Source organism: Brachycentrus maculatus, unplaced genomic scaffold (genome assembly GCF_059751285.1).
Source record: "Brachycentrus maculatus isolate JH-2025_06_01 unplaced genomic scaffold, ASM5975128v1 h1tg000007l, whole genome shotgun sequence".
Taxonomy (NCBI): domain Eukaryota; kingdom Metazoa; phylum Arthropoda; class Insecta; order Trichoptera; family Brachycentridae; genus Brachycentrus; species Brachycentrus maculatus.
Window position 1 is genome coordinate 833,297 of NW_028280762.1, and position 13,794 is coordinate 847,090.

Genomic DNA, 13,794 nt, shown 5'->3' on the forward strand with positions numbered 1-13,794 from the left:
CGATTAAATTTTTGATATTCACATGTTTCAAAGACTCTTTTCCACCCATAAAACATAATGATGGTCCACCGTAAACAGTTATTTAACACTCAAATTTATTTTCCCGAAAACACAAAAAAATATTACCAGACAATGTCACAGACCATTTCAATCACTTGAGCAATATTTTCCATTAATTTCCGCGGCGCCTATACGGCGACAAGAAAGTTATCAACGGTTAAAAAGGTGTGGCATATTACATAGACTCTCCCCTAAGCATTACAGTTCGAAATACACTCTAAATACACTCGGAATACAAATTGATACGTAGTAGGCAGGTTACGCATAATTTATTTGTGTTCATATAAAAAATAATAAAAAATTACGCATGTATCTCATGAATTCGCTCCAAGCTTATCCTACACATGCCGTGATCAACTAGTGGTTCCTATGACCGAAGAATGATAATATTCGATTATTTTTAATCGATTACGCTATTTTTTTGTCATCGATTAATTAGAGTATTGTCTAGAAATATTACTATAAAGGTAAAGGGTTTTACTATTTTTTAATCGTTAATGCGGTCACATAGTGTTTTTGTTTGTTGGGTTAGAAATAGTACTTGCGCCAGGCGTAGCTTTCAATACAATTATTGTATTTATTTATTAATTTGGCATTTACTATGTGGAATATCATTATAGAAATAAAACAGTCGGATAATACCACTTTCGACTAGTTTCGAGAACTAAATCAAGATGTAAATTTTCTAATTTATGAGAAACTTTTATTTTCACCTGTTGATGAGAACATCTGCAGTTCTCGAAACAAGTCGTATCATAATCAAATTGTAGAAACTAATTGTGTTTACACCAACAAACTAAAAATGGTCTTATGCAAGCGCCTAATTTTTAAAATTAAAACAATGTTTGTTATCACGATGGATATATGATGGATTGTCAATTGTAAAAATAATCGAATCATATTCGATTGTCTTCACCGGTTATACGCGACGCCCTAAGTTCAGCATTCAGCATAGTGAATTTACTGGAACTCAGTCGACCGAAATATTTTGAAGTGCTCGGTACTTTGCTAGCAAAAAAGTGTTTTTTTAATTAATAAAATAAAAACAGGTATGTGTGTGTTTAATTTTATAAGAATACTCTCTGAAATTATTGATTATTTAAATTATTTTAAAGCGAATATCGATTTTGTTAAAAAAAAACGTGTTAGCTAGATTGAAATTAATAATTCATGGAGTTAACAGCAAAATCGTGAGTGGTGTGTTAAAAATAGATTAATAAAATACAGTTGAACGAGTTTTTCGAACGTTTAAAATTTGTTTAGAAAATCTTGACACATAATACTATTCATATTTCTTTTTCTAACCATTATCCACGCCCAACGATGCGTAGAGTACTGCAGTGTTAACATGATCGTGATTTATGGTACATGATGGCAAGTCCTGTGCTTTAAGTATCAGTTCAGGGTAATATAATACTAACAACATTTTGAATGTCTCCAAATATTTGTTCACAAATCTGGATTTTCTCCAATAAGAAGTTATTTTCTATATTATCTGTTGACATCTCAACACACATTTGAACACTTTCAAAATGTTGTGAATAAATTAACTGGTGAAATTATAAGCTCATAATAAAAAATGGAAAGGATATTTTCTAGCGTTTTTCCAATAGGTGAATATAATCCAGGATTCGGACCTCACATACAAATGAAAGTGTTTCTGCTTAGTAATAAAAATAGCTTCTCTCAATCTCACCATAGATGTCTCTAGTGAAATTCTAGTGAATTAAAGAGCTTTGTTTCAAATTTGAAAATATATATTATTATTCACAGAATTTGAGTAGTGTGGTTGTCAATAATGGGTAGAATTGGTGAATGTTACACGTGTGTAAAGTGATCACTTAATCCAGCCTATGACGGTCGTAAGCCCCGTAAATGCCCAGACTTCCAGATTCTTCTTCATCTTTGTTGCGAAGTCAATAAATGATACATATATTAAATATAAATATATAACAGTGAAGACCAATCAAATTTATTTTTAAAGTTAATAGCATTATTGATTACATATTCTATATGTTTCGTGGATTTGAACGGATTTTAATCAAACCAACGTATCTGTTTTTGTTTTCATTTAAAAAATGATTATTATTTAACGTCATTGCGGTTTCCTTGCGGCTTAAACTAGCTATAATCATCAAGCCGCTTCCTTGCAGGGGAAGGCAGAGAAAATAGAATGCCACAACACTTTCTCTTTGAAAACATTCTTCACCGCTTCCACATTCATGCATCTCCTCCATTACATAACGGAGGTGGATTAGAAAATATAATATACTTCCCAAATATACGAAATCATCGACCTATTCCATAATTTCCCCATTTGCCAATATTTCGCAACCAGTTCTAGTTTTTTTCTGTCCTTATGACAGAAAATTATATAACAATGAAAATACCAGATTTTTCTTAAATTTCTTGTAAAAACCGAGATTGCATTTCGACTGCATTCAGGCTACTTTCACTCTTGGTATTTCAGTACGCTTTTATGAACTGATTCAGTTCGTAAAATCGATGAAAACATCGGTTAGTTTTCGAAACTAGTCGTGTGTAATGAAAGAAAACTCATTAGTGGTATAATACAAGCGTTTAATTAAAAAATAATAATAAAAATAACTGATTCAACCAAACAAATTTTACCGTGAAAGATTCCTTCGCGAACGCCGAAATGTTATAAATTGAAATGCCTAGCAAATTTTGCCAAACCAAAACAAGTCAAGAGGTTAGATGTCGTTTAGGTCACGTTCCGACATTATATTCTGCGCGCTCTTGTATAGAAAATTTTCTATTTTGGTAAGAAATATTTTAGATAATAATATTTTCGTCCGCCTCCGTAGTGTAATGGTCAGCACGCTCGGCTACCGTTCTGGAGGTCCCGGGTTGGATTCCCAAGGGGGGTAAAATAAATATAAGTGATTTTTTCACTGTAATATTTATTCAATATTACCATGGACTGGTACCTGAAGCGCAGGGCTGATCACCCTTTCTTCATCTGTAAACGATCAAGATAACACTGCGTTTATATGACAGTGCCCTATGCACCATTGGGGAGCGGATAAGGGTTTTATTATTATTATTAGTGTTGTTTAGCCACAAGGGACTTGTATACTCAAATAGTATCCAAGTTACACAAGCTACTACGTGTATGAGTATGCAACTCCGAACGCCCTAACTTTAACCATTTGTCTCCTTTTCCATTTACTATTCCTCCTCTATTTCTCACCTTGGAGTAATATGCTTAATCCTAAGCCCCTTCCCTTACGTCATTTCCATCTCATGAAATATAATCCTGGATCCAATAATCTGGAGCGCAGCACTTGCTGTCATATATAATTATAATGACCAAGTTAACAATTCGTCGATTCGATGCAGTGCCCTATGCATCATCTGGATGTGGGTATGGGTTTCCTTTTCTAGATAAGGTACGTGTAAGCTTTCAATGATCTTGTCGAAATTGTAGCGCGTTTTGTGTACTACGAATGTGTGGTGTTGTGTGGTAGACTACATTTTTTATTGTACGTTTCCCATCTCTACAATGTTGCCAGATAGATACCTACAGGTTTCCCGCGGAATTGAAAACATGGCCATTTTTCATACTGGCGGGAATTTTAAACCAAACACTGGACATTTTTATATACATTTTAGTTTTGGAGGCAATTTTTTGAAGTAAAAATTCGTTTTATAGACATTATTTAGTTATTTAGTTGAAATAAATAGCCAAGATTATATCTTCCAATGCATTGGATGAGAGAATGCGGTCATATCCTGTATTACGCCACCCAAATGCACCCATCGCTAGTCATTTAGTGATGTCATTGTCATTGACGCCATATTGCACGTAAGCACTTAGATTCGACTGTCGGCGTAAAATACGAGTGACGAATTGCATAATTATTAGATTCTCGAATCTGCTATTAGTAGTAAAATTATGTCATCTCATATGAGAGCATTATCAAAAAATTACAAGATGTAACCATGAAATTATGACGTCAGTTCACAGAAAAAAAAACTAGGTAGGTCTTAATCAATATGCACTTATTTAATACTTCCTCTTATTCTCCGTGTAGGCCTTGTGCTTTGTTTTTAAGAGGGATATACTTCCTGCGATGTTGATTCTCAGCTGTCAAACATCTCTTTTGTGGTCTGCCCAGGAGTCGTCTACTTTAGGGGTTGGCCGTGAAATGCAATGTGGAGGAGTCTGGATGGTTTCATTATCCTCACATGCGTATACCATTGTCTCCTTCGTTGCCTTCCCCACTTAGTGACATCTTAGATCTCGCATATTTCTCTTATCCAGGTGTTCCTTATTCTATCTCGTAGACTCTTGCCAGATATGCTTCTTAGACTCTTCATTTCTGACACTCTTAGCGCGTTTTTTGTTATTTATTACTGTTAAGTATTTTTAAATTATTCCTTTCCGCCCCTAATGTTGCAATGGGCGCTATATTGGATATAATAATAATAATAAAACCCTTATCCGCAACCCCAATGGTGCATAGGGCACTGCGTCATACAAACGAAGTGTTATCTTGATCGTTTACACATGAAGGAAAGGTGATCAGCCCTCCGCTTCAGGTACCAGTCCAGGGTAATATTGAATAAATATGACAGTGAAAAAATCACTTATATTTATTTTACCCCCCTTGGGATTCGAACCCGGGACCTCCAGAACGGTAGCCGAGCGCGCTGACCATTACACTACGGAGGCGGACAAGTTGGACATATTGGATATACTCGGTGTTATCTTAATCTTTAATTATATGAAGGCAAAATGATCAGACAGGCGCTCCAGTTTTTTGGTCATAAGAATAGAACAAAGAACCCGTATGAAAACTATTTCCGCACATGTTTATTTTTTAAGTGAGGCTTTTTTAGGCGCGGCAGGGTGAATTGCCTTCGATCAGGCGAAAAAGTGAAACGCTTAAATGTAGACTTAAATTTATCAAATCGCAATGCTTACTATACGTCTCAACAGATGTCTCTAAAATATATTTTTAAAAACAAATTAAGTATCATCGAAATGGATGCATAATTTTGATAGATTTAAATATTTAAAAAATTAGTTACGAAAATTAAAAAAATAGGTAAATCCCAACTTATTTTTCTTTATAGCCAGGTAAAATTTGACGTAACATATATTTTTTAAACATCGTTTTTGTATTGAATAAATAAGTTTTTCTTGTAAATAAAAATATTGTTTTGAAAAGAAAAGCGTTATTGAAAGGTAGGGAGTTAAAAAAACATTTATTTTATTCTCAATATGAATTCTAAAAACCAATATATATTTCTAAAAAAAGATAGGGCATGAAGTGACGACCAGCTTTCAGCGCAGCCGGACGGTTATTGAATTATACTATTGCGAGTAAGGCCTTAACGTACGACTATTGAAAAAACATCACTTTTACGTTTGGGTATGCGGAACGAATAAGAAAAAGTGGTAAAGTATGTCTATGATATACTAATGTATGTAATTGGAAATAGAAGCAGAGGAAGACCGAAGAAAACTTAATAAAATCAAGTAGTTCGAATAATTTAAAAGTGAACAGGTCAGATTTCATGGCATGGTAACCAAAAGCGCTTTAAACGCTTTAAAAGTCGTTTAATTTGAAATAGGGATAGATTTTTTTAATTATTTTTTTTTAATATATAGGCATATGTGTAAACACTAATGTGTAAAGGCAAATAGCCGTAAATCAAGTTACGGCTGTTTGGCGTAATACGGATCAAATCATTCTTATAACTGGCCTATATCATATACAATCACAGATTTTGCACAATCTCTTTTCTTTACTGAGATATTCATTATCTAACTAGCCGCAGATTGTGTGAATTTGAAACATGTATTGGCGAAAAGCATAATTTTATATTTACTATAAATGCGTTTATCTCAAAACTGCTGTTTTTTCTTTGCACATAAGTACAGTATATTGTATTTTTTTACATTGTTGGAAGGCTTTGAGAATAGCACCGGCTTAAAGCCCTTTTTTAAAAAATACAAGAAAAATTCTAAACCCACACACATGGCCGCTATAAAGTAATGACGTAATTTTATTTGTGAATGAACTAAGAATATCAGAGGAACAGCAGATTAGCAATTAACCTTGACAAGCATCGTCTGGAAATTTTTCTCAAAAGAGGATAAATTATGCAGATAATTTTGGATCTTAATAATAATGTTGTGTTAAATAATCAAACACGACAAGAATTCATTAAAAAACATGATTTTTGTTTTCATGTTTTCCGACTTTCATAAACAATATTTAATGTTTTAATTTGATCTGAGATAATGGGGTTATCAATGATTTCTTTTCGATTTAATTTTAATTTTATATACTTAGTTTTAAAAAAAATGGATCATACATAGAAGTACATACAACACATATTTATATTGACATCTCAACATAGATGAAGAAGAATACTTACAGGACTCGCGACCTGATTTAAGTGATCACTTTTACACGTGTAACATTCACCATTGATTGACAACCATAGTACTCAAATTTCGGATACTCGAATACGTCAGCATTTTTTTGTAAACTTGAAGTCTGAGTATTTACAGGGCTTATGACCAGGCTGGTCAAGTGATCACTATAAACATGTTCTACATTCACCATTCTAACCATAATTGACAACCACACAACTCATATTTTTTGAACTTCTACATACATATATCATTAATATCATGACGCTTTACATATGAGTTCACGAGAGCCATCTATGCTAAATTGAGAAAGCTTTTATTCAACACATATGTGAAGTTTTTAGACACACTCAAAATGTTGTATTTTCATTTGTTGACATTGTCTATTGTTGAGTTTTTTATTGATCGATTTTCTAGATGAGAACTACGATCTTCCAGAAACCACCAAACGTACAATGTCTGAAAACGTTGGTACTGAAAATGAAATTACTCTAAACCGGATAAGAATAGATTCTGTGCAACGCGCGGAGAAAATAGTTCTCACATTTCCTGTATTTGTGGGAATACACTGTATTTTCCAAGGCAAAATCGTGATTCGGACACACATTCTTTTTCTCCCCTTACTCCTCATTACTGAGGATTGTGATCCTTGTCGAAGCAATGACTCTTCTCCAGTTATCCCTTGATGCGCTGCGCGTAGCGCTCCAACCACCGAGGTGCCTGCTGCTGCCTTAGCTTGATCAGTCCACCGTGTGAAGATCTTCATATTCCTCTCTTCCCCTCCAGGCTACCAATCATAACCAGTCGCTCCAGGCTATCCGCATTGCCACGCGCAACGTGTCCAAAGAACTGAAGAATCCGTTGTGTACAGACACTGGCCAGAGTCAAGCCATCCAAGTGCAGCTCCTAACGAATGGACTCGTTGGTGACTCCAGCTGTCCATGGGATTCGGAGCATGCGCCTCCAACACCACTTTTCAATCCGGCAATTTTTCTCCTTTCAGAAAAGTTTATGGTCCATGTTTCAGCAGTATAGAGAAAAATGGAGTGGAGCAAACTCCAAACATAACTTAATTTAACGCAACATAACTTTATTTTTAACATTTAAATGGGTTTACAACATTTTGAGTGTGTCCAAATACTTGTTCACAAATCTGGATTATCTCCAATTACATGAGTTATTTTTTTATTATTTTTTGACAATTCATCAAAAATGAAGAAGAATATGGAAGTCTGGGCATTTACGGGGCTGAAGACCGTCATAGGTTGGTTTAAGTGATCACTTTACACACGTGTAACATTCAACAATTCTACCCATTATTGACAACCACACTAATGTTTCAAAAATTGGTTCATATATAAAGAACTTCCAAGAATTCGAGTAGTGTGGTTGTCAATAATGGGTAGAATTAGTGAATGTTACACGTGTGTAAAGTAATCACTTAAACCAGCCTATGACGGCCGTCAGCCCCGTAAATGCCCATGCTTTCATATTCTTCTTCATCTTTGATGAGATGCCAAAAAGTAATATTAAAATGGGTTGCGAGCGTTGTCGTTTTATTGGCTTCAGCCCATTCATGTTTCAGTACTCGTGAGTTTTTGGCCAAATACTCGATCAGTGTTCTTCCCCACCCACTCTACTCACCTGATCTCGCTCCTTATGACTTCTTCTCGTCCCTCAATATCAAAAGACCTTTTAAAGGAAGAAGATTTGAGATGATTCCCGAGATTAAGGCAAATGCGACAAAAGAGCTGAAGTATACCACAAAAGAAGCGTTCCAGGACTGTTGCCAAAAGTGGAAACATGAAACATGGGGTGATGAATACTTTGAAGGGTACCCAGACATGTAACTTCTAAATAAAGTACATTTTGATTTATGACGTCAGTCTGCGTATTAATCGACCCGGCCACGTTATTATAGACGTTATAGGAAATTCAAGCGGTTCGTTTCTTTAGCGCCATAAGTGCTGCCATGTGTGGATGGCAAATGACGGCGTATACCCTTGAGAGGAAATTCGACGATGTGACACCATGACGTCATTCATAGATTAACCAATATCGTATTCCTCAGATACACTACGACCATAAGAGGGAAATCAAAAATATTTTAACTATTCAAATCGCAATACGTAGCGCTACCGTGTGTTAGATCATGGTATACTTGCTTATATGCTTAACTATACTGTCGCATGTGTGTGTATGCGTGTGTGTGTGTGTGTGTGTGTGTGTGTGTGTGTGTGTGTGTGTGTGTGTGTGTGTGTGTGCGTGTATGTGCGTGTGCGTGTATGTTTAAAAACAATACATTTCAAAGATTTACTAGATGTCCCAACAGAGATGCAGCATCTTTTTATACTAAGTAAAAATGGGCCAACGACCTGGTATTGGCTGGCTTAAGTCATCACTTTATACATTCTGGAACCACACCACATTCCCAGATCCTGTAAAGAAACTCTTGGTTTCCATTCGGACTCATCCATTAATTTAGTTTTCTTCTTTTTTGAGTAGATATTATATAGGTATTTAATCATTGTACACACCTGTTAGCGTTAACTTATATGTCCCGCTAGCAGTGACAGGTACTTTGAAAGCATAAGTATGTTATCAATTTTTCGCTGTATAAAATTCACCATATCCTTATTATTTTACATCAATATTGTCTCAACTCGCGAAAGTTGAATGTAAGTATTTTACGATCGCATTCAGTCACAATTTATTTATATTTTCGTTTGTTGCTAACAGGATGGCTCTCCCAAAAGTGAAGCAATGCTGCTGTGGGTGTACTTTGGAGACTGGGTCGAAGATCATCGCTTGGTTGCAAATTGTAAGTTTTTAATTATGTTTTTTTTCAACAAACGAACCTAATTGGCGTTCAATGGCTAAATCACGAATTCGTCTCAAAACCATCAATTCCTCAGTGTTCTGGACGATTTCTTCAGTCTAGTTGATGGCAATGTTGAAAGCTTTCACGGCTTCAGAAGGTGAACTTTTTGAAACAGGCATCAGCTATTCCAAAAACACCCAAGAAATAAGCATAAATTAATATTTTTAATAAAAATCAAACCAAAAACATTTTTTTAAACATATTACATACATAAGTCACGCATATAATATTCTCGATGAGTAGTTTCCATAACTCATTTTAGGACATAGTAAGTATTCATTCAATTAATTCAAACCCTTATCCGCACCCCAATGGTGCATAGGGCACTGTATTATATAAACGCAGTGTTATCTTGATCGCTAACCCATGAAGGAAAGGTGATCAGCCCTCCACTTTAGGTACCAGTCCAGGATAATATTGAATAAATATTACAGTGAAAAAAAAATACTTAAAAATAATAATATTAATTGACCTCCCCCTGGGAATCGAACCCGGGACCTACAGAACGGTAGTCCAGCGTGCTGACCATTACACTACGGAGGCGAACGATAAGGAAGTAACAAACAAAAAAATACAGGGCAAAATAGAAAATATAAAGCAATAAAAGGTACAGTAAATAGGCAAATAAAAAAAGGTAAAAAGCATGTTTAAAAGGAAAAAAGAGAAAAAAAGAACTAATCACTAACACAAATATCTTACCATAAAATATTTTTCATGTTTTGAATATTGAAAGCATTAATTTTGTGGATCATATTGATATATTATTTTGAGAAATAAAAATACTTTGTTTTTTGATACACTCACATTTTTATTAACCAACTAGTTTCGGCAACAACCTGTTGCCCTCTTCAGGGTCAGTCATAAATTAAACCCTGAAGACGGCAACAGGTTGTTGCCGAAACTAGTTGGTCAATAAAAATGTGAGTGGATCAAAAAACAAAGTCTAAATATTTTTTAGTTCATTCATTTAGTTCATTTTTGGATTCCTGACTGGATTCAAATTATTGGTCAATCTATTACATTTAACTCTCGTAATTAATTTAATGTCGTAATTAATTTAATGTCGTTTATTGTCTTAGATCAGTGGAATCCTAATTGCAATCCTCGCAATTATAGCCGTGGTGTCGGGCAACTCTGCGCAACATGGCGGGTCTAGTGGAACAAGTTACGTCACCCAAATAATCGGAGGAATCATCGCTTGTGTGTTCGGAGTCATCCTGCTCATTGGAGTTCAGAAGGTAAATCAAATTGTTGATTCCTTGTCTAAGGCCATTCAGAAACATTGACTCCAATAGAGGTTTGCGGGTTATTCCTTTAAAAAAAAGATACGAGGGTACTTACAAGGTATTTACGAAGGGCCAGCATGAGCGCTACGCCTATCATATGATATTTAAATGGGCAATAAGAAAATCGAATTACTATCCATTGATTTATTTTTCAGAGGCGTCCCGATTATGTGAACATGTGGGTGGTGATAAATGTGGTTTTCCTCATCATATATGCCATCGGAGCCCTCATCCAGGCGATCACCCTGTTGGTCGGAGGCAACATCGCTGGAGGAGCAACGATTCTCGTCGCAGCCCTGATCCAAATAGGTAAATTTATGATTTGTACACCTATCGTGTTCACCCCTGCCCCGTTTCTGTTCTCATGTAACGATATAGATCACATTTTTGGTGCTTTGCGACCTTATCTGCCGCCACCGCGACCAGAAATGCTACATGGATGGCAACAGCCATCCTAAGCGGCAAGCCTTTATTATTACAGGATTTTCGCTTCAAATTCAACGTTTTACAAACCAAATTGGAGGCTTTTCAAATCAAATTGGACGTATTGTATTTTATAAAATAATTAAGAATTTTTAAAATATATTCATATACTGTCAGTGTGAATACCGTTCCACATCTTACATGATTAAGAGACAGGATAGACAAAATTATATGTTATATAAACACAACAACCCGTGATTTTGTCAGAATTTTTTTTAATTACAATGTAACTTTGTTTTAAAATCACCATAAATATTTTATTGTAACTTAATTATAATGTCTATCGGTTTCAAAGCTAACCGCTTCTTTATCAAGACTGATTAATACTAAATTTTTACATTTTAAATTTTAGTATTAATTAATCAGTCTTGATAAAGAAGCGGTTAGCTTCGAAACCGGTAGACACTATAATTAAGTTATAATATTTTTTTTGTGATTTGAAAACAAAGTTACATTTTAATTATAAAATGGAAAATCACAAAGTTGGTGCTTCAAATATAAATTAAAGATCAATTTATAGTTATAAAATCATGGTTTGCCACCCTTGCCATGTTGTGTGTATAACAAATAATCTTGTCCAGCTCATAGTGAGTGTTTTTGCCTAGAATTTTCACTCATGAAACAAATTAAATTATAATAACTTTAAACATAAAGAGTAAGTCCACTGACGAGTAGGTATAGGCTATAAAATTATAAAGTCGAGCCTAAGTAGGACCATGATAAGCGGTGTTGCATAATCCGTAGCTAGATTTCAGAGTCACTTGGACGTTAGGTAATATAAAAAAAAATATAGTTGTTATTTTATTATTTTAATATAAATAATTTTAGTTTTAAAATCATAAAATTCCAAGATAGATGTTTACACTGTTGTGCTTATTTTTCAGGTCTTACATATTACTTCCTTGTCGTGGTGTCCAGTTTCAGAAAGGAAATCGTGGGAGGAAACATCGGAGTTTAGAATGGGCAAGAGCTGATTCTCTGTTGCCCCAGCTGATGCCGAGTATTCTTTAAAACTATAGTTGGCATTGGTTGCTTTTCTTTATGCTGTTCTGTATTTTACGGAAGTGTTTGTCTTATCAGTGTTAAGCGTTTGAATTATCATAAGAGTACGGGTTATATACAATACATTGGAACCTCTCATAACGAGCACAATGCTTTCCAGAATCTTACTCGTTAAGCGAAATATTTTGTCTTTTGACTGGCGTGAAAGTCTCGGCTCACAAGTGAATGTCGTGAAAAGGGGACTTGTAACTCATGCGAAATGTCGCTCGTTAATGGAGAAAATTTTTCACTTTTTTTGCACGTACGTATCATATATAATATTTTCCTTTACTGAGATATTTACTATCGAAAAAGCCGGAAATTTTTAATTATTTTATACATTTTTTTGCAAAAAGCATTATTTAAAGTTAAATATAAACTCGTTTTTGTCAAAACTACTGTTTTTAACTTGCGGCTATTTACCTTTCCACACTAGATAAGTCACCACCGCGATCAGATTGTCCCATGGGAAGATTCATAGTGTCATAGGCAACTAAATACCATAATAAGTGTGCCATACTTTTAAGACAGCACTGCTTTTTAATTATTGTTTTTTATTTTAAATGTTAATATACAATACAACAAATACTCTTTGCAATTATTTTGAAAAAAACCCAATTGAAAACGTTCAAATACAGTAAAAACTCCATGTAACGGACTTATTGGGGGAGAAGGGGTGTCAGATAAAGCCGGAAGTCCGTTTTATAAAAACAAAATTTATAAATATGAACACTGCATTTAGATATTTAAAAAAACAATACAAAACATAAACAAAATTCTATTTATTGTCTTCGGACACGCGTCATGAAGTGACGTTGCTCTTTGATATCGACACCCTTGCTTTAGTTTTGTTTGTACTTTTGCAGTTTTTTATTTTTTTATTTACTCTATAAAATTACGAAAATGCGTGTAATATTTATTTCACGAATTATTTGTCCGTTTTCTCTGAAGTTCGTTAGAAAGACGTCTGTTATATCGAGGTTTAACAGTACAAAGTTATATGTACCTTGTATTAACCCACAAAATATTACCATATATCATCAATGCAAAAGAAGATTTTTAAAAATAGTTTATGGATGACTAACGAGTGAGTAGTAAGCATGCTGGTAAAATGATCTAAAGACTATGAAACCTAAACATATTGGCAAATCGCCAATACGTTCTCATTGTTATCGTTAAATTGGTTTTCGTTATGTTCTATTTTGGATATAGCATGAAATAATAAATATTTTAAGTATATGTATTCATAAACATACGTAATACATACGTGATCGCCAGAGGCGAGCATTGTATATAGGCAGAAAAGCAGTGCCTACCCTGGATTACTCGTTTTCCATATAGAAACACGACCAGTGCCTACTATGCTTTATCCTTACCCAACCCTTCTGCCTGATTAAAAACTATGTGCACGCCACTGATGATCGTGTACTTTAAATTTAAAAAAAAACAACATGTTATCGTAAGTGTCCCATACAATTTGCATGCAAACCATGGTGTTATGGTAGCAGAGTATTGAAAATGTGTGCATATCAGTCTCGCTACCATAAATCCTACCTGGGATGATGTAATAAGAAGAGGGGCATTTAAAAACTGGATAGTTCTTAGATAACAAAAGAAACTTACTTTTATGT

The 13,794-nt window shown here is 34.6% G+C and overlaps 1 protein-coding gene across 1 annotated transcript; it reads left to right on the top strand.

Moving 5' to 3' along the window:
- The first annotated feature begins 1,032 nt into the window (after positions 1-1,032).
- Positions 1,033-12,939, top strand: LOC148313601 (uncharacterized). Its single transcript, XM_088260032.1, has 5 exons — positions 1,033-1,109; positions 9,212-9,293; positions 10,433-10,591; positions 10,795-10,948; positions 12,007-12,939. Exons 2-5 carry the CDS (start codon positions 9,213-9,215, stop codon positions 12,078-12,080), a joined length of 468 nt encoding a protein of 155 aa, XP_088116158.1. The 5' UTR covers positions 1,033-1,109; position 9,212; the 3' UTR covers positions 12,081-12,939.
- Positions 12,940-13,794: the final 855 nt, after the last annotated feature.